The sequence below is a fragment of the Gorilla gorilla genome, chromosome 3, assembly GCF_029281585.2.
Source record: "Gorilla gorilla gorilla isolate KB3781 chromosome 3, NHGRI_mGorGor1-v2.1_pri, whole genome shotgun sequence".
NCBI lineage: Eukaryota > Metazoa > Chordata > Mammalia > Primates > Hominidae > Gorilla > Gorilla gorilla.
In genome coordinates this window covers 113,787,906-113,808,499 of record NC_073227.2, presented here as the reverse complement: position 1 = coordinate 113,808,499, position 20,594 = coordinate 113,787,906, and the positions used below count along the sequence as shown (strand labels likewise).

Sequence of the window (20,594 nt, the reverse complement as noted above, 5' to 3'; positions counted from 1 at the left end):
TGAATTGAGACACTGGCTTAGGTAACTTTTAGGATTAAATAAGTGCGCCATAGTTAATCACTATTTCCCACCATTCCAACTGCAACCAGTAAATAGCAGCAATAAGGACCACATGAAGTATAAGGTAATGAAGAGAAAAAGAGAATGTGGTTACTGAAATACTATAATTTTCTGTTGATTGCTATTCCCCTCCCTTTTCTTTTCTCCCCAATCCCCAATCATCCGTCTATCTCTCAAACATCTGTATCTATTCAACTATTTATTCTGACAGTACATAATGGGACAGACTCAAGGCAAAGATTTCCTTTTAAGTATGACTCTTTTTTTTCTTCCTTTTCACAGTGTTAGTCAGATATAGTCATTCTTTGTGGACACTAAAATTCTGAAGATGTGTTATCCTTCCAGGAAAATGTGGGAAGCAACATTCAAATCGTAGCCAAATTTTTACTTTATAAAAAATGCTCTACCAATACCGCATTTCCAGGACTTGGACTAACCAGTGATACTTTGCAGTAACACAAAATTGATCCTTTACTCAAAGAGAAATTGTACATTTATTATGAGACACCACATACTTATTCTCAGATAGCTTTGGCCACTCTTATCATTTCTCATATTTTGTGGCTAATGGAAACATTGTCTACTTACTGGATGGAACTTTCAATGCGTGTAATAGTGAGGAAAGCAGCGAGGTTTGCCGTGTAAGACGAGATAACAATCAAAGCAAATAGCCACCAAGCCCCCATCATCATTCGGGTAGCCAGAGTCGTATACGGGACCTCCCCGCCTGTACAAAGAAGCAAAGAGATAAAAAGAACATCAACTAGTATTTATTGAGGATCTGAAGTCATCTATATTCAACACCAAATTAACTTGCAAGTAGTGAGAATTTTTTCTGCTTAACATCAACATAGATCTCTATATTTTCATCACTCCATATTTAATTCTCTTCTATGAGATTATGAAAGACCCAGCCAAAAGAAGCATGATAAATATTTAGTATAACATGTTTAAATGACAGTTCTTCCCCCTTCCTGTTCAACCCTATAATTAATTACCTTTTATTATAATCATAGGTATATGCTTTCTTTCCAAGGGCTTGATTATTCATTAGTTAGGTGATATTAATACTGCTATGCCTATATTTAATACAAATTTTCAGATTTCCAGTTACATAAATAATATCGAAAGGATTATTTTTTGTTATATTCTCTAGAAACATAGCTTGTTAATGATCATGGGATCACACATATTAGTGTTGGCTTCAGCATCACATACTCGCTTTGTTCTACTTTTAATTGACTTCCTACTCTTACAATCTTGTTACAGAATCCTCTTCTCCATCTTTTAAATGTTGGAGTGTTCTTGGGCTCAGTCCTTAGACTGCTTCTCTTCTCTGTCCATAGTCTCACCATGGACTATATCAACGAGTCCCCTGACTTTGACTATGATCTACAGTATACTTTGATAACACTAGAATTTACATTTCTAGCCCCCTACCCTGACTCTTTCTAGAGAGCTATAGATAAAAGCCTACATGATTCTCACTTGGAATCCAATATGCATCTCTAACTTATGACATCTAAAACAGAACTCGTTTTATTTTACTCCCAAATTAACTCTCCTTCAAGCCAGTCCATGTCAGGGAATAGCACCACTATTTACTTTATTTCTTTACTTTATTTATTTACTATTTACTTTATTTCTTAGATCAAAAATAGGAATTTTCAAACATTTTCTTCAATAGCAAGTCCTGTCACCATTACATTCAAATTACATCCCAAATCCTACCTCATCTCATCCTGTCTACTGCTGACACCCAATTCAAAGATGACATCTTTGACTCTACTACTGAACTACTCATGTGGTTTCCCTATTTACTTACATTCTAGAGAGTACCTCTCCTAAGTCTATTACCATGGTGCTTTTATAAATGAAAATCAGATCAATGGGATTCCCCTATCAAAGCTTCCAGTGGCTTCCCAGGACTCTTTAAAAAAATAAAATAAAAAGTCTCTACCAAGTCTTACAAGGCTCTATGTATACTGATCTCAGGTCAATTGTCTGACTTTATTTCTTACCATTCTCTCAATGGCTTTCTTGAAATTTCCTCTATAGAGCCATGCCGATATATGTCCCAGGGCCCTTGCATTTGCAAACGGTTATGCCTAAAATTCTCTCCTCTATAATTCATAAATTCCGTCTTCCTTCAATTTTTTCAGGTTTCTGCTCAGAGGATATCTTTTTATAACAATCTTTTATCACCACTCTATCTAAAATAACTCCCCACAACCCTATACTGCCAATTCCTTTATCTTTTTAAAAATAACAATGTATTAGGCTTTAAACATTTTTGTTTATTTCCGTCCTTTATAATTTTTGATATAGGAACAGTCCTTGTCCCATATTAAGTGGGTAATGTTTTTTTGAATGAATATGTGCTGTGTTATGGACTAAATTGTTTCTCTCTCAAATTCATGTCCTGAAATTCTAACCCACAATGTGATTGTTATTTGGAGATAGGACCTTTAACTAAGTAATTAAGGTAAAGTGAGATTGTAAGCATGGATTCTAATCTGATATGACTGGTGTCCTTATCAGAAAAGGAAGAGACACCAGGGATGCACATGCACGGAAGAAAGCCCATGTGAGGACACAGCAAGAAGGTGACCATCTGCAAGCCAAGGGGAGAGGCCTCAGGAGGCACCGAACTGGCTGACACCTTGATCTTGGACTTCCAGCCTCTAGACCTTTGAGGAAATAAATTTCCATTGTTAAGCCACCGAGTCTGTGTTATTTTTTATGGCAATATTATTAGACTAATACATGCTATATATGAACTATTAATAGGCCTTCTAAAAGAAGTTAGTTTTATACTCATGGTGGAAATAAAGAGATACAATACTACATTCATGTAGTTCTATCAATACCTGAATGACTTAACAGGATTCGATTTACTATAATATCAGGCATATTTTTATTACAACCACGAGTTCCCACTACGTAATATGTCTTAATTTTAAACGTGGTGTAAGTACACCCTTTGGTTATATTCTAAGCTATTCCCCTGATGTATTATATTCAGAACAGGCTAACCTCTGATATCTGGAACCCATTTTTCAAAATAAGTTACAATGCATTTTAGATACTTTCTTCTTCAAAGCAAAATAAATATTTACCCAGCTTTTGAAAGGTAAAAGCAAAATAAAATATTTATTTTTACATCCATATGAGGATTTTCTGGTCAAAATAGCTAATTGAAAAAATAATAATAAAATGTGAACAAGATGATAGCCAAAGACTAAAAGATGTTAATATGTATAACAAAATTAGAACAATAAATTTATGAATGAAAATGCTAATTGGGCATTCATTTCTATTAAAGTTTTAGCCTTGATTAGAGTTGTTATCACCCACATAAAAGCATACTTGAGTTTTTTCATCTTTGTTATAAAAATTGCAACTCAAGGAACTCAAATATTCTTGTAGAATGCAAATAAAATGTTATTTGATAATTACACTTAGGAATCAAATATTAAAAGTAATGGGAATCTTGACTTCCAATTTTGGTAATGGTTGGTAATGGTTGGTGGATGAAGCCATTCAGAACAATCCTCCCACTGACAACAACTAGAAAAATTGAACACATAATGCGTTTTCAGAGCTAAAGAGGCAGTAAAAATGTATAGGCCCAGATTCCTGGAGAAGGAAATAACCAAGAAAGATAGCTTCATATTTGGAAATGGTTTTCCCTGAGGGGCATATGACAATTTAAAAAAAGAAAGCTAAGAAGCTAACAAACTGAGGAATACTTTAAAAGTATTCAATGGTTAGGTGGTAATAAAACTGGGGTCCAGGGCTTGCCAAATGAGGGTGGGACTGAGACAACAAGAAAATCCCCAAATGATCATAAATGAAGTCATGGGTCAAAGAAAATCACCAGAGAAATGAAAAGTACTTTGAATAGGATGATAATAAAAATACTCCATATCAAAATTTCACAAGTTTTGAAAGTAGATGGGATGCAGCTAAATTGTATTGAAGGAAACTGACAGCCTGCAATGTATAAGAAAAGTAGTCTGAGTTACTCATCAATTTAAAGAAGTTGAAAAAAATCAGCAAGTTAAATTTGAACAAGTACAAGGAAGAAAATAATTAAGAGCAAAAATTAACAAAATAGATAAGAAATGCAATTAAGAAGGTTGATCTGACAGAAGTTTGGTTCTTTAAAAAGACCAAAATAAGCTGTTGAAACTTATAAGGAAAATAAGTGAAGACACAAAAATATAACAGGAATTTTAAAAGTGCATTGTTACAGATGTTACAGATAATAGAAGGATAACTTATGTACAAATTTATGCCAATAAATTTGAAAATTAAGATGATATGGACAAGTTCCTAAAAAAGTTCCTCCCCAAAGAAATAGAAAATTTGAATGGTTTTGTAACTATCAAAGATTTCAAATCCGGAATTAAAACCTACCCACCACAAAATGTAAGGCCAGTGGTCTTACTAACAAAATCTACCAAATATATGAGGGAGTAATTAATTTTAATTGTACACAAATTCTTCATGAAGTTAGAAAAAAGCAAGACACAATTCAATCCATTTTATAAAGAAAGCACAACTTTGATAACAAAACCTGACAAAGTTATTCCAATAAATGGCAATTATAGGCCAATCTTTCACATGATTGTAGATTCAAAAGGTAAATAAATTAGCAAACGGAGAATTGCATAAATAAACAGATAGGGTTTATTATACAAAAGCAAGATTGGTTTGGCATTCAAAAATCAATCATTACAATTCGCTACTTTAGGACCAAAAGAGAAAAATTATATGATCTTGGCAGATGAAGAAAAGGTACAGATAAAGTTCAACATCCAGTCTTAGAAAAACAAAACCAAAAGAAACCTAGAAATAACCAGCAAATTGGAAACTTTAAAGAGTGTTCATTATTTTTATAAAGAGTACTTTAAGAAAATCTATATCAAGTATCATACATACTAATAAAATAAAAATTTTTGACTGTCTTAAAGGACACAAATTGCTAACATTTCTACTCAGCATTGAATTGGAGTCGTGCTAGACTCTGTAGTCCAAGAAAAAAAAATCAGAAAAAAGTATTTAGGAATTGGAAAGAATGAAACAAAAGTTACGGATTAGTGATGATATGAATATGTATGTAGAAAATCTAAGAGAACAAAGGATAAATCACTAAAATTAACAAATTAGTTATCAGCTTGCTATGTTACAGAATTAATGTTCAAAAATAGATTATATTTATATATAACAGCAACGCTTACAACATAGAATTAAAAAACATATCATTTGCAATAGCATTAAATGATCAAATAACTAGGAACAAACTCATTTAAAGATATGAGAGACCTCTACATGAAAAACTATAAAACTATTTTTGAGTAAAATAAAGGAAGATTCAATAAATGAAGATATAGCATGTTCATTGATTGAGAGACTTAATACTGTAAAGATAAAAGTTCTCCTCAAATTGATCTATAGGTTCAGCCAGTGAATTTCCAATTAAAAATCCCAGGTTGTGTGTATGTGTGTGTGCACAAGTAAATGTGCTTGAAGCTGAATGTTAAGTTTATATGAAGTTGCAAAAGGACAAAAATTGCCAAGATACTCTTCAGGAAGAAGAAAAAAACTGGCTCTTGATGACTATAGATTAATATAGTAATTAAGACAGTTGGTCAATTGTACAAGGATAAACCAAATAAATCAATGAAAGTTGTCCATGCATACATAGGCACTTGATTTATACCCAGCTGGCACTAAAGTATGTACTATAGAGAAAGGGAGGTCTTTTCATTAAGTAGTCCTAGGTTAATTAGATATATGTATGAAAAATAATGAAACTTGTCTCTTAACTCATACTATACACAGAAATCAATACCATGCAGCCTATAGATATAAATATAAAAGGTAAACAATAAAGCTTCTAGAAAATTATATAGGAGAATATATCCACAAGTTTGGGTAGAAAAGGATTTACTAAACAGCATAAAATGCATTAACACAAAAGAAAAGATTGATAATTTGACTGCAATAATACTTCGTAGTTAAAAAGATACCATAAAGAGAGTGAAAAGACAAGCCACATTAGAAGATATTTATAATACATATACCTAACAAAAAATCATCAATAAATATTAACTCCTATAAATCAATAAGAATAAATGAGACAACAATCAGAAAAATGGATAGGTGGTTTCATAAAAGAAGATAACCAATGGCCAATAAATATATGAAAAGGTAGCAATCTTATTAACTACTGGGGAAATACAAAATAAAAAAATACCACTCCACAGCCACCAGAATGATTAAAATAAAAAGATTTACAATAGCAAGTGTCGGCAAGGACATGGGACTATCAGAATGCTTGTACCCTGTTGTTGGGATTGCAAATTGGTTCAGTCAATCATTCTGATAAACGATCTCTGAAAACTAACGTATGCATATCTTAGAATACAGCAATTTCCCCCGTTAGGTACATACCCACTAGATGAATGTACATACCAAGAGACAGAAATGTTTGTAGAAGCATTGTCATAATAGTCTAAACTGGAAACAGCCCAAACATACTTTGAGAGTAGACTGGATACCTCCTTACATATTTTAAGTTTGGCCTCAAGGTTTCTTCAGGCATAGCGAACTGTGACCTAACTGGATGTATAAACAGACTGTAACCTACTCTTGTACCAATCACAGAGTTTCAGCCAACTATAGGTGACCAACTGTTCAAACTGTGTTCAAATAAGGCAAATGTGGAGCTGTAATCAATCCAGCTGTTTCTGTACTTCACTTCCATTTTCTGTGTCACTTTCTTCTTTCTGTCCATAAATATTATCTAATCTTGTGGCAGCCCCCAGTTGCTCTGAACCTATCTGGTTTGAGGGGATCCTCAATTCCTGAATGGCTCTTTGCTCAATTCAACTGTGTTAAATTTCATTCATCTAAAGTTTTTTTTTGAACACAAACAATAAAATATTGCACAACAATGAAAACAAGCAAATCTCACTTATAAACAACACCATTAATGGGTTTTATGAACCTAATGTTAGGTAAAATAATTCACACTGTATAATAATTGTTCACAAGCAAGCAACATGAATGGCAGTGTTGATGATCCCATGGATGGTTGCCTTTGGGAAGAGTGAAAAATGATTGAGAAAAAGGAAATGGGGGCTGGGTCACTGGTAATGTTCTATGTTTTCCTAGGTGGCAATTATACAGGTGGACCATTGCTGGTAATTCATTGAGCTGCACAATATGTTACGTACTTTTCTGTAGGCAAATAATACTTCACAATTAAAAACTAAATAAAAGAAGAAAATGAGAGAGAATAGTGAATTTAATAATGATATTTGTTTTCTTTCTCCTTTTTTTATCCACAATTAGAAAAAAAATATGCATTTTCATAGAGTCAGGATGCCAGAAGAGAGAATTAGGTAAAGGACAAAACAATTATGTGCCAAATTAAAAAAAAAACATAATCTCACCTTGCTAAAAAAGTATTGCAAAAATTAGGCTGATACTTTATGACACTTCAGAGTGTGCAAAGGTCTGACTCTGAAGATGGGTATTTGGATTCCTATAGCCCCTGATAAGTTTAAAGTACTCTACTAAAGCATGAAAAATTTTTATTTTCCAAAGGACCCCTCTGTTTTAAGGAAAATCTTCTTGACCAGATTTTCATTTTGATGTGATTGTTTTACCACATGAAAAACTACCTTAACCTTGCTACTGTATACATTAGCTTACTTAAAAAAGTTGTTAAAAATAAGCAATTTCTTCAGGCAAGTTTGGGAAATTTGATAAATCCATCTGAGTCAGGCAAAAATTTGTTATTCTAAGTCTTATTCTGTGTGAGTATATATGCATCTTTGTGTTTCCATGAAATATGAAAAAGCAATTAATTGTTGAAGAGTCTCCAATTTGGTTGTTTGGTAAATCCACTTCTTATAGGTTTAAACACTCACAACATTTTTAATTTGTAATCTGGAATGGTGGGATTATTTTATAAATTATGATTAGAAAAAAATGGGAGAAAACTAATTAATACCTTTTTTAAAAAAATAAACATTCCTTTTTCAAGAGTTGGATCTTTATTGGAAACAGGTTACTAACAAAATGGCTAAAAACTCATAGTAAATAGAAAATTTTCATTATTCAAGCTGACTGAATAGTTCATGTAAGCTGATCAATTAAAATGTAAATAAATATTAGCGTGTTTTACACTTACAGAATCACAATGTAGAAAAACAAAGAAAGATGATATTGTTGGAATTTGTGTGGAAGTCATTGCCAGCACAAGCATATTCTACATTTAAAGATAGGAGGAGATAATGTATATATCATCTCTGAAATGCTTCATTTATGCCAGTCACCTTTATATAAGCATTGCTTAAAGTTTATTGATAGTCAAATTGAGAGACACTGTGACCAGATCTGTAAGTGTTTTATTTTTTTGACAGAAGATGTGGGGGTAATAAGGAAGTGAACAAGAGATACAAGTGTGGTTTCCTGTTGTCCACAGGATAATGGGTTCACTATATTGAACCCATTTGCAAGCTAGGGTAGATTTTCTACAACATGACATGTCTATCATGGGTATAAGAGATGGCTTTTTGTGGTAGGGAGAGATAGCACAAAAATCACATCAAGTTACAGTGAGTAAGTTGTTCCATTTACAATTAGCTTTTAGAATTTATTTATTTATTTATTATACTTTAAGTTCTGGGATACATGTGCAGAACGTGCAGGTTTGTTACATAGGTATACATGTGCTATGCTGGTTTGCTGTAAACATCAACCCGTCATTTAGGTTTTAAGCCCCTCATCCATTAGGTATATGTCCTAACGCTCTCCCTTCCCTTGCTCCACAACCCTCGACATGCCCCGCTGTGTGATGTTTCCCTCCCTGTGTCCATGTGTTCTCATTCTTCAACTCCCACTTATGAGTGAGAACATGCGGTGTTTGGTTTTCTGTTCCTGTGTTAGTTTTCTGAGAATGCTGTTTTCCAGTTTCATCCACGTCCTTGCAAAGGACATAAACTCATTCTTTTCTAAGGCTGCATAGTATTTCATGGTATAAATGTGCCACATTTTCTTTATCCAGTCTATCATTGATGGGCATTTGGGATGGTTTCAAGTCTTTGCTATTGTGAATAGTGCTGCGATAACCATATGTGTATGTGTCTTTATAGTAAAATGATTTATAATCCTTTGGGTATATACCCAGTAATATCATGGTAAGAACAAAGCCTCAGATAATAAGGTTCTGAAATTTTGATTTTACTTTTACAAAGAAAATTCAAATCTCAAACTCCTTTTGGCATTCAATGGAACTAATTTGTATTCAATGTTTCATTTACATTAAATTTATTTTATAGTTATTTTCTATTGAATGCAATGACATTCCTTTTAAGTTGCATTAGTGAATATTACCATTATTAAGAATAATATAAACCCTTCTGTAACCTGAATTTCAAGCATTCCAATCTCCTATGCCATCTTCAATCTTTTGAGCTTCCTCCCTCCATCAAGCCTGCAATCCCTCTGGGATCTAAGATGCACTGACCCTGCTCATTTTTGCTGTCCCTCTCCACCCTCCTAGAAACACTTCCTTCTTAAATTTAGTAATTGAAACAGAACCACAAAATGAGATTCCGAGATTGGATTGCTCCCATATCTATGTAGCACATATTGATGGGAAATGGAACTGTGACAATTTACAGCCTGTGGTTACATTATAATTGTTTAAATAACCACCAGTGTTGGCATGGAATGAAGTGCAGGTGGAATGCAAGGCCATGGCAATAATAGTGATTTTGAAGATTATGGTTCCAGCTAACTGCTCTGAAGTCTCCGAATGAATACAGAGTGCAAATGAGAAACTTAAGGCCATGAATGCCTAGCTCAGAAATAAGGTAAGATTTTAATATCTTGATGGCAGTTTTGAAGAACTCTCTTTATCCTGCAGTTTTAGGGTAGATACTGCTGAGGACAAGATTAAGGCTTGACTGTAGCACAGCTTAATTGCTGATTAAATCTTCTGCCATATAAGATATCTCATGCATTGATAAGAAATTTGAACTTTCAAATTCTTCTGAACCTTCTTGTTATTGGAAGCAACCTCTCACCACTTCTGAGGGAATCAGCCTTCTTCTGCACAAATGCTTTTCAATAACTTGACATAGGAAATTTCACAGATCTCTTCTGGACTCACCACGTTACTCCTTATTGCCTCCATGCTACAAATTAGGTCCCAAAATAATTGAGTCAAAGAAGTATAAAGCCCACTTATAAAAGTTTACACCAAATAGTATGACATTAAGTATCTATTAGGGCAAATATATTGTCATGGGTGGTAATGATTTCAGATTTGGGATTTAATGTGCTGACTTGATACTTGGGCAGGGGGTGGTAGTAATTCATTAGATTGGCTAATTAAAGAATGAACCAAAAATGAATGAAATTTGAAAATAACCTATATACAACCTCCCTGGCCTACTGTAGAGATTCAGGGAGGTGGGAATGTTGGAATGAATCTGTTCCAAGAAACTTGGTCACCTCTCTTACATGAGAAGGCCACTCCCTACACAAAGACATTAAAAAATGCATGGAAGGGGGCAGAACACAAGCATCTCTGAAGAGTTCTGTGTGCTTCTCCTCTGAAGTCTCAGATAACACTGGGGAATCCTGCAATAAATTGCATTTCTTGATCCAAAATGAAAGCAGTATCCCAGGTAAAGGCGTGGTGTGGATGACTCATTATAAGAGATGAGGTAAAATTACCACAGTGAGTCATGGCTGTTTCTCAGTGGTAATTGAAGTGTATTATCTTCAGAGAACTATAGTAATAGCTTATTGATCACAGTGACCCTAAAAATAAAATAGGTGCCTCTATTTACATAATTTACGTAATATACAATCTATTAATTACAGGTTATACTTTATAAACCGTTAAGGTGCTTCTTGATATGTATGGATAGAAAAATTCCACATCTGAAGGCAGAAACCTAGCCTCAGTTGCTGAGTGGGAATTTGGAACCTCTTATCTAGTTCCCAGAACTAACCCAGTGTATATATTCAGAAGCCCAATACTGAAGAAGGGGTCAAGGTAGCATTTTTTGATATGTCCTTTTTTGGCATTTTTAATGTGATTTTTCAGTAGTAATGGTCAGGTCAAACATACAATTTTGTATCCTATTTACTACATCTTCAATGGCTGAATGATATTTCTCAGTCAGTTCTACTATAGCTTATTTAAGTATTCTCCTAGTTTAGAAAAGTTGGAGATTTTTATTCTATCACATATTACATTGCTATAAACATCTTCAAACATGTAATGTTTTAAATATTTTGACTTATTTTCTTTTGACAGAATCCATGAAGAAAAGCTATTTTGTGAATGAAGTTAGGTTTTTATATCTTATACAAGTAAAAAGAATTTTCAAGAACATTTTACAACATTTATTGAAAAAATAGTGATAGGTAATGTCATTTCTCTATTTTTGCTATGGTTCATTTTAGGTGTCAACTGGATTCATGAACAGACAACTGGAAAAACCTTACTTCTGGCTGTATCAGTGAGGGCTTCCAGAGAAGACTGGTGTGTGACTCAGTGGACTGAGTGAGGAAGATTCACCTTCAATGTAGGTGGGTACCATCCAGTTAGCTGGCGGCCCAGATAGAACAAAAAAGGAGAGAAAAGGATTTCTTCTCTCTGTGTCTCCTGGAGCTAAAACACAGTTTTTCCCCTGCCCCTGGACATCAGGATCCCTGGTTTTCTGGCCTAGGGACTCCAGGACTTATGCTAGTTCCCCGCCCCATCCCCACTCCCAGGTTTTCAGGCCTTTGGCCTGGGACTGAGAATTACATCATCAGCTTCCCTGGTTTTCAGGCTTTTCTTAGTGTTTCAGAATCTCTAGGTTGCAGACAGCCTGTCATGAGAATTCTCAGCCTCCATAAGAGTGTGAGCCAATTTCCCTAATAAATCCCCACTCAAATATCTATATCTACATCTCTATCTATCTATATATAGTCATACCTCATTTTATTGAATTTCACTTTATTGCACTTCACACATTTTTTACAAACTTATTTTTACAAATTGAGGCTTTGTGGTAACCCTGTGTCGCAAAGCACCATTTTTCCAGCAGTATATGCTTACTTCATGTCTCTCCATCAGCATTTTTTAGCAATAAAGTATTTTTAAAAGGAAGGTATGTATATTGCTGTTTAGGTGTAATGCTATTGGACACTTAAAAGAATACAGTATAGTGTAAACCTAACTTTTATATGCACTGGAAAATAAAAATATTGTGTGACTCACCTTCTTGGGATATTTGCTTTCTTGTGGTGGCAAAAGCTGAACCTGCAATATCCTCGATGCATGCCTCTATGTATCCTATTGGGTCTGTCTCTCTTGATAATCTGACTAATATAATTGTTATTTCAGTTGGTTTTAAATGACTAAATATTGTTATGGACTGGCTATAGGTCTATTTGCAAATAAGCAAAAGAAGACCATAAGGCATTAGATCATGTAATTGAAATGGAAATTTCCTGTAGACTTCTCTGACTTAATATTTACATGTCATAGGCATTATGATACTTGTAAAGCTTATAAATAGCAGTTCCTTCTTTCCACCACTTTTATATTATTTGTGCTTTTCTAGTTTGAAGAGTTCCATGTTGGTTGAATAATGCGTTTCAGTTTTTAATATATTTTAATGTTAATAGTTAAAGTATTAAATGTTTATACTTAACATTAACATAATGCTAATTTAATATGTAGTTAATTTAATGTTATGTAGTTAATTATATAATTTAATATTTTATCATATTTAATATATTTTTAAAATTAATAGAATTCTTTTATACATACAAATGCCATCTATACATATTTACTTGAAATGAGAATGTTCTGAGCAAATAAAAATATGTTATTTCAACATTAGAACTTCCTAAGGAAGGAGACAATCTTTATAATTTTTGAAACTTCAGACTTAATACCAGCAGTTAAGTTTATTTTACCAGACCCAATACCATAAAATATTTCTGATGAGCAGATATGAAAAATGCTAAATTAAAAATTAAAATCAAATTAAATGGGTGCTGGTTACCACACATAAACCTTACATGCTGATTTTAACTTAACTTTTAAGTGCCAATTGCTATAACTCATATTAGAACTAAATTGAATTTTATTACACAAAAACATATTACTTGGCAGTTTCTTACTTTCACAGTGTTTTTCTTACTCTAGCCTGTATAAAATTCCCACTGTTTCTAAAGAGCTAGGGAAAAAAAGAGCCCATTGAACATCAATCACAGATTTCAGGTTTCCAGTTTGTAAGGTGGGCTACATTACAATTTGACACAGTTGTATGTTAACTAATAGTAAAAAATACTGAGGTAAGTGCTGCATTGAAATATAAACTCTCTTAAGTGCAATGTTAAGAACATATGGGTGAGTAATACACATAATGTTTACCATAATTCCCCACCACAAATTGATTAACTTTCCTGTCTCCAAGCATAGTGGCAGTGATAGCATTTAGAAACCCTTTCTGTAAATTCTATCTCTAGGTCTCATTTAATAAAGCCTTTTATTCCTCCATTGCACTAATTGCTTTGCATTCAGTTCTACTGGACGGTCTGATCATAGTATGAATGAAATGCACTAACATCCACTGAAAGTAGCTTGTTATACAAGAACTTTATTGGGTCAGGCAAATAAATTTTCCAGAACATTAATTAGCAAAGTTCTTTTTTATGGGACTGCTAAATCCATTTTGAATTGGTAAGTTTACTTTTTTATAGATTCTGAAATGACATTGAAATTAGAAGTTCTTTTATCTGTTTTAAGAGAGTGTTTCTAAACAAGCTTCTAAATATCTGAAATTGAATGTTTTGGTCGAAAGGCTTGGTAGTATTTGTGGCTGTTCATTGAAATTTCCACTAATTCATAGGTTTGTATCTCACAATATTAATGGATACTCAAAGCAGGTTTAGCACAAAGCAGAATGGGTCAGTGCTATGGCTGAATGACCTTCCCAACATTCATACTGAAATTTAACTGTCATTGTGATAGTCTTAACAGATGGAATCTTTAAGGGGTGATTAGGCTATACGGGCAGAACACTCATGAATAGATTAATATCATTATTTTAGGAGCAGGTTCATTGTCACAAGTGCAGGTTTTTACAAAAGTGAGTTCAGCTTTCTATTGTTCTCTGGCTACTTCTGGAAAGTTCTCTAGCTCTCTCACATTCTCTTGCCCCTCTGCCTTCCACCATGGGATGATGCAGCATGAAGGCCCTCACCAGATATCAGCACCTTGATATTGGACTTCCCAGCCTCCAGAACTATAAAATAAATTTCATTTATTATATCATGCCCACTCTGTGATATTTTCTTACAGTGAAACAAAATGGATTAAGACAGCCAGTCTGCCACATATCTTCCTTAAATTTCCCATTATTTTTATATGCAACAAAAATGTATTTGTTTCTTTTTCTGTTCTCATTTCCAGTATCTATCAAAACTACCTTTGTAAATGCTAATGGTAAAAATAAGACTATATCTTCAGAACATTGATATAAGTTTCAAAAACAATGGAGGAATATGTCCCAAACACTTATTGACTCCCAGAATACTTCCCATCACATGTATTGTTTCTACTACGTAGCATTTTGTCAAAACCACACACATATATTTAGAAATATCTTCAGCTTTTGCATTCACGCTCTTATATCTGTTCCATTTTGATATTTTAGAAGTTTTGTTAAAAAATAAAAAGGAGAAAACAAGTAGCCTCATTCTTTCTTTCCTGGTTTGGCTTTAGATATGCTAGATATTTTATAAGGGTGTAAGGCTAAGATTCTGGAAAAAGGCTTAAATGTATAGTAAAAAGCATTTTCCTATCTAATACTACAAAATTAAAACATTTGAAAGTTTAGAAATTCAATTGAAAGGAGGGAAAGATATCCAAACAAATCCCTTAATATCTTCAGAAAGCTTTCAGATAGTATGATTGAGGGATACACTGCAATTTTAAAAGACAATTTATATATCATCCCTGTGTTTTTCTCACTTCCACCATATTTAACACTTCATGTATTTTTTATTTATTTTCTGTGTATTAAATTACCTGATTTACACTGTAGGTGTTTTGTTTTCTACTTTTAACACATCATTGTATACCAATTGACTATTTGCTCACCAATAAAGTAAACAACCAACCAAAAGAAGAACACAATGCATGGTTTGAATAAGGAATATAGTATGATTCTTTACATATATACAAATGCTACTTTCCAGAAGGTCTCAAAAATTATTCTCTTTTCTTTTTATACTTTTTTTTAACCTACTGATTTTACCACAGACCTGGCAATGAAATGAGGGCTGGGAAAGGCACCGAAAGAGTAAATATTGTCTAGATGACTAGTCGTTTGTCAAACAGCATGAAGCAAGACTGCAGTTGAGTCAGAACCTGCCACTCTGTAGTGATCCATTAGCTTTTAATGTTTTAAAATAATTACAGTGAGGCCTAAGCCACTATATAAAACCACTATATAAATTCTAGTGCCATTAGCAACCCCATTTTTCAGAGATTCAATCAATCAGTAGTTCTGAGGAAAATTGCACCCATTTTGCCAGTCCCAGAAGCATGAAAGTTCAAAGGGTAAGCAGCAGTTGTCAACAGGAATCAAAGTGAAATGGATCTCAAAGTGAAGTTTTTAATTTGGAATTTCTGAGGCTGGTTACTAAACTAGGCCTTATGCATAAGTATGCCATTAGTTCTAAAAGGTCAGAGAATGCCAATACATTTTCAATCAGTTTTAATGATAAAAGGGCCAAAAGTAAGTCTAAAATACATTTTTAAGCCTCCAAAATGTCATTTAAAACCAGCAACCTGTTAACCACCAATGGAGATTAGTTTTAAATTAAAATGACTTTATTGAGCATACATTAGATTTATAATTTGATAGAGAAAAAGGGAATCATTTAACATTATGAATCTAGTCTTACAAAACAATATCAGCTTTCCTAATTTTGAGTTTTCTTCCGTAATTTTCAGTTTTACAGAGCTCTTATGCTTAAGTTCTTAGGAGAGTATTTTAAAGAGTTGAAGAGAAAAATTGATTCTATTCTGATTTCTTTTCCACATATTCTTTTGAATAAGAGATTTAAAAATGGTTAAAATAATTTTTCCAGGAAGTTCTTACACTTTCAACTTACAGCCTCTGGAGTCACTGAGTTAGGGACTTGAATTGATGAGCAATAGGAAAATCAGGAAACAAGGTTATTGTACTGGGCTGAAGCAGTAAATCAAAACCATGGATGTAACAAAGAGGAAGTAGGCTCAGGGAGGAAGGGGATCAGGGTGAAGTTGCAAAACAAAACAAAAAACTTATTAAACTCAGGTCAAGATCAGAGAGTAGGAGGTTACAAAGCAAAGGTCAGGAAACAAAATATGAAAGCCTCTATTTGTTAAGTATTTACTAAGGCATTATGCATTGTTTTAAGTGTTTTGGAACTGTATTCTTATTTAATCTTCACAACAGGCTTATGGTGTGACTAGAAAAGCAATATTGGGCTTCCTAACCCAAGGTGAATATCATAGAGGAGTGGGGAAATAATACAATATATGATCACAGGCTATCATAGGGAAGGGAGAAAACCAGGCAGGGAGTGACATATGTCAGAGAATTTAGGAAGCCTCCTGGTGTCTCCGCCTCCAAGTACATGCACCATTTCTTCCACCAAGGGTTCTGATTTATTATTTCCATTTCGTTTTCTTCCTCTATTCTCCTCAATGACTAGAATAAATAGGTTTAGATCATGGGCTTCCTACACTAAAAATTTAGGGCAGGTTCAAGCAAATAAATTTAAAACAAACAGAATAAGAGTTTGTCTATAAGACTCAGAAAAATTCCCCATTATTTTGAGTTGGAAATAATTTACTTAGACCAAGTTATTTAGATGATTCTAAAAAGCAGTCAACTTAAAACATAACCAATATAATGAATTGATGATCCTGGAAGATGTAAAGAAAATAGATGGAAGGTGATACTGCAATGACAAGAGATTCTAATGACAAGTAAGAGAAGTAATAGGTGAATAATTCTGTCCTCAGAGTTGTTCTAGGAGGCAGGCTGTGATTCTACATATCTTAACTTCATGTTCTAGTGATAACTCAACAAATGCATTTGTCGTTTCTCTATTTTAGTAGTAGTATATAAACTTTTAATTGAATCATAAGAAAATTCTAAGCAACCAGTATTGGAATTATAAATTGTTTTTATATTTTCTTTTTTAATTACTTAGGCAAATAACTTTTTATGTAATCTTAGATATAATAGATTATACGCTAGTGAATAGCACTTTCAATGTATAAATTGTACATGCAAACAAAATGGTGAGTTATATTTTTGCTTTCCTTTTCCCAAAAGGCATTCATTCACCCTACTTCTCTGCATAAATTTATTGAAAATAGAAAAAAATATGTATTTGCTGCTTTTTCCAAGTTTCACAGACTTAGAAATTTTTTTATGCACATATGGCAATACACAAGAGACTTACAATATTTGAAAATTCAAGCTGCTATTCAAAAAATAGACATCTCGGGTAGTTTTTATGTGAAGACATTAACTGAGGAAGCAATATGAATTAGTTATAGCCTTCTTGCATTACATGGTATTATTTTATACCTTTATAAACACCAACAATACACGTACAAAGGTTTGAGCTAAATTTCAGTCTGCCTTTTGCCTATGTTTTTAACATTTACATTATCAGCAACAAATTTCAAACATTTTTGTCCAAATGATTTAGGTAATTTTTAAGGTGTGCAGAGTTGTCCTGTTTTATGTCCAAGTAGTTTCAACTGTTTGAATGTACTTAAGCTTCTTCTCAATATCTAGTGGGATACAGTAATGTAAAGCTGAATTTTACATTATTTTAATTGACTATTACTTTTCTAAATAAATATTTTTAAAGTCTATTAAAACTTATGTGATTTTAATTGTTGAAATGTTCAAATATGAAGTATGGTACAATGTTAAGCTGAAAGTATCAAGTCTTAGATGCATACATATCATTTAACTCAGAAGCTGCATATCTAGGATAATTTCTTCAGAAAATGACTATGGATGTGCACAAAGACTGAACCACTAGAATGATTTTTTTAAATTGTATAAACATATAATAATAGGGAAGTTGGCAAAGAAGTTATATTTATGTACACACATACAAATAATATAGTCTTATATAGACAGTAAATAATGTTACAGGAAAAAATAGTTAAAGGAAAAAATAGATGTCAAGGACGTACTAGTAATTTAATTTTAATAGCATTACATGCAGTATGAAACTACTGTTGCATACATATTAATATATTTACTGTTTTTTGACACTCCATCAGGCACTAAGTCCTGTCGTGTGGGTTTCTGGTTTATTCTCTCTTTTCTATTCCTTCTTTTGTTTTTGTTGTGGTAGTGGTGGTGGCTGATTTTCTTCAGCTTTGCATTACTTCAGCTATTCTACTTTAACAGTCTCATAACCTTCAAATCATGCTTCATACTGTCCACAAAGAGCCCAGTTTTAAAACATAAATTTTATTGGGCCAGTTTTATGATGAAACATCTTTAATGAATATCTATCTTCTGTAACATAAAGTCGATTTTCTTTGTGTTCTACCTAAGCATCTCTGCAATCTGGCCCCTAACATTTTCTCTACTCTTATCTCCAACCTTTGTTCCATTCATATGCAAAAATGGGATCCTCACACTGTTTACCAGCTTAAACTTTGAAATGTCTGGAATATTCTTTTTCCTCATTTTTATCTGATAAGTTTACTTTTTAAACTCCTGATAAATACGGAGAATATCCACCACATTGGTCATTTAGCTATGTGAATGAAATGCTCTTGTTGTTGCTTTAAATAAAGGAACTATATATTGAGTAGTATTTCATATTTTTAATGTATATGGATAAAGTCTAATCTAACATTTCTTTAATTATGGTTAAAAGTTATACCGTGAGAGATCATTTGCTGATAAAATTATAACTTTTTTTTTGAGATGGAGTTTTGCTCTTGTTGCCCAGGTTAGAGTGCAATGGCATGATCTTGGTTCACTGCAACCTCTGCCTTCTGGGTTCAATGATTCTCCTGCCTCAGCCTCCCTTGTAGCTGGGATTACAGGCATGCGCCACCATGCTCGGCTAATTTTGTATTTATAGTAGAGATGGGGTTTCTTCATGTTGGTCAGGCTGGTCTTGAACTCCCAACCTCAGGTGATCCGCCTGCCTCAGTCTCCCAAAGTGCTGGGATTACAGGTGTGAGCCACCACGCCTGGCCAAAATTCTAACTTCAATCAGCATAAATAAAATATTAAATTCAAGGCTAGGCAAGGTGGCTCAAGCCTATAATTCCAGCACTTTGGGAGGCCAAGGCGGGTGGACCACCTGAGGTCGGGAGCTCGAGACCAGCCTGACCAACATGCGGAAACCCCGTCTCTCCTAAAAATACAAAAATTAGCTGGCGTGGTGGTGTGTGCCTGTAATCCCAGCTACTTTGGAGGCTAAGGAAGGAGAATCACTTGAACCCAGGAGGCGGAGGTTGCAGTGAGCCGAGATCACGCCATTGCACTCCAGCCTGGGCGACAAGAGCAAAACTCCGTCTCAAAAAAAAAAAAAAAAAAGAAAAATTGAATTCAGGAGAAGAAATAACAATGAATAAAGTAATGAATAAGGAAAATGTCTTAAACTTGAAAAATACGTATAATCTTGAGAATTGTTTCAAGCTAAAATTTCCACATTTCTCTGTGTTAAGGGTAAATTTTCTAGCAAACACATCCGGATAACCAATTACACACCAAATCAAAGATCAAAAGTACTAGATCATCCGGTTAGGATCTCTGTAAGCTTCATTTGAGTCTTCAGACCCCTCAGACCTATTATAGAATTTGCCCCATCACTTTTGTTTTTGGTAATTTAGTCAACTAAAAACTGAGGGATAAAAACTAGAAGGGGAGTTACGGAATACAACAATTTTTGAAATGCTTATCTTATGAAGAGACAGTTTAAGAGTTGAAAGATAATGGGTTTCCCCTCCTTGCAGCCTATCTATAAGAAGCAGCACAGCCTCGGTTACTTTTAGAGGAAATTATCAAAATATCATCTGCACAGAAGCAAAAGAAGGAAGGAAAAGAGTTTTAATAACAAAGTTTTATCCGTGAGGTTTGTTTCATTTTATTTCACTCATGCCAGATGCTCCCATTTAAAAATTAAATCTATATTTTAATATCTTATTTATAATATCTTTATTCCACTAGGCTTTTCTCATTCCTTCAGTTTCTTTGAATTCCCTGATTTCAAATATTTTTAATTGTATTGCTAAAAGATTTGTAAAATAGATTAGACAAAAATGCACGTCTAACATTGTGTTACTTGTTTGTTTTAATATCACTAAGAATGAGCCACATTTTACAATGTCATAACAGAAAAGAAAATATAAAAATGTACTATTTTATATGAAAATGGCTCTTAATAAG

At 33.4% G+C, this 20,594-nt stretch overlaps 1 protein-coding gene and 1 long non-coding RNA gene across 2 annotated transcripts in view; one reads left to right on the top strand and one right to left on the bottom strand.

Annotated features, from left to right (window-relative positions):
* The window catches only part of GRID2 (glutamate ionotropic receptor delta type subunit 2), a 1,455,891-nt gene that overhangs the window by 265,090 nt on the left and 1,170,207 nt on the right, over positions 1–20,594 (bottom strand). The window contains exon 12 of the mRNA XM_031010484.3: positions 649–787. Within this exon, the coding sequence (XP_030866344.1) occupies positions 649–787 (139 nt within the window). The remainder of the gene's footprint in view (positions 1–648; positions 788–20,594) is intronic.
* On the top strand, positions 11,556–20,282 carry LOC129533167 (uncharacterized). Its single transcript, XR_008679217.1, has 2 exons — positions 11,556–11,688; positions 20,162–20,282. It is a non-coding gene; the product is annotated as an uncharacterized lncRNA (long non-coding RNA).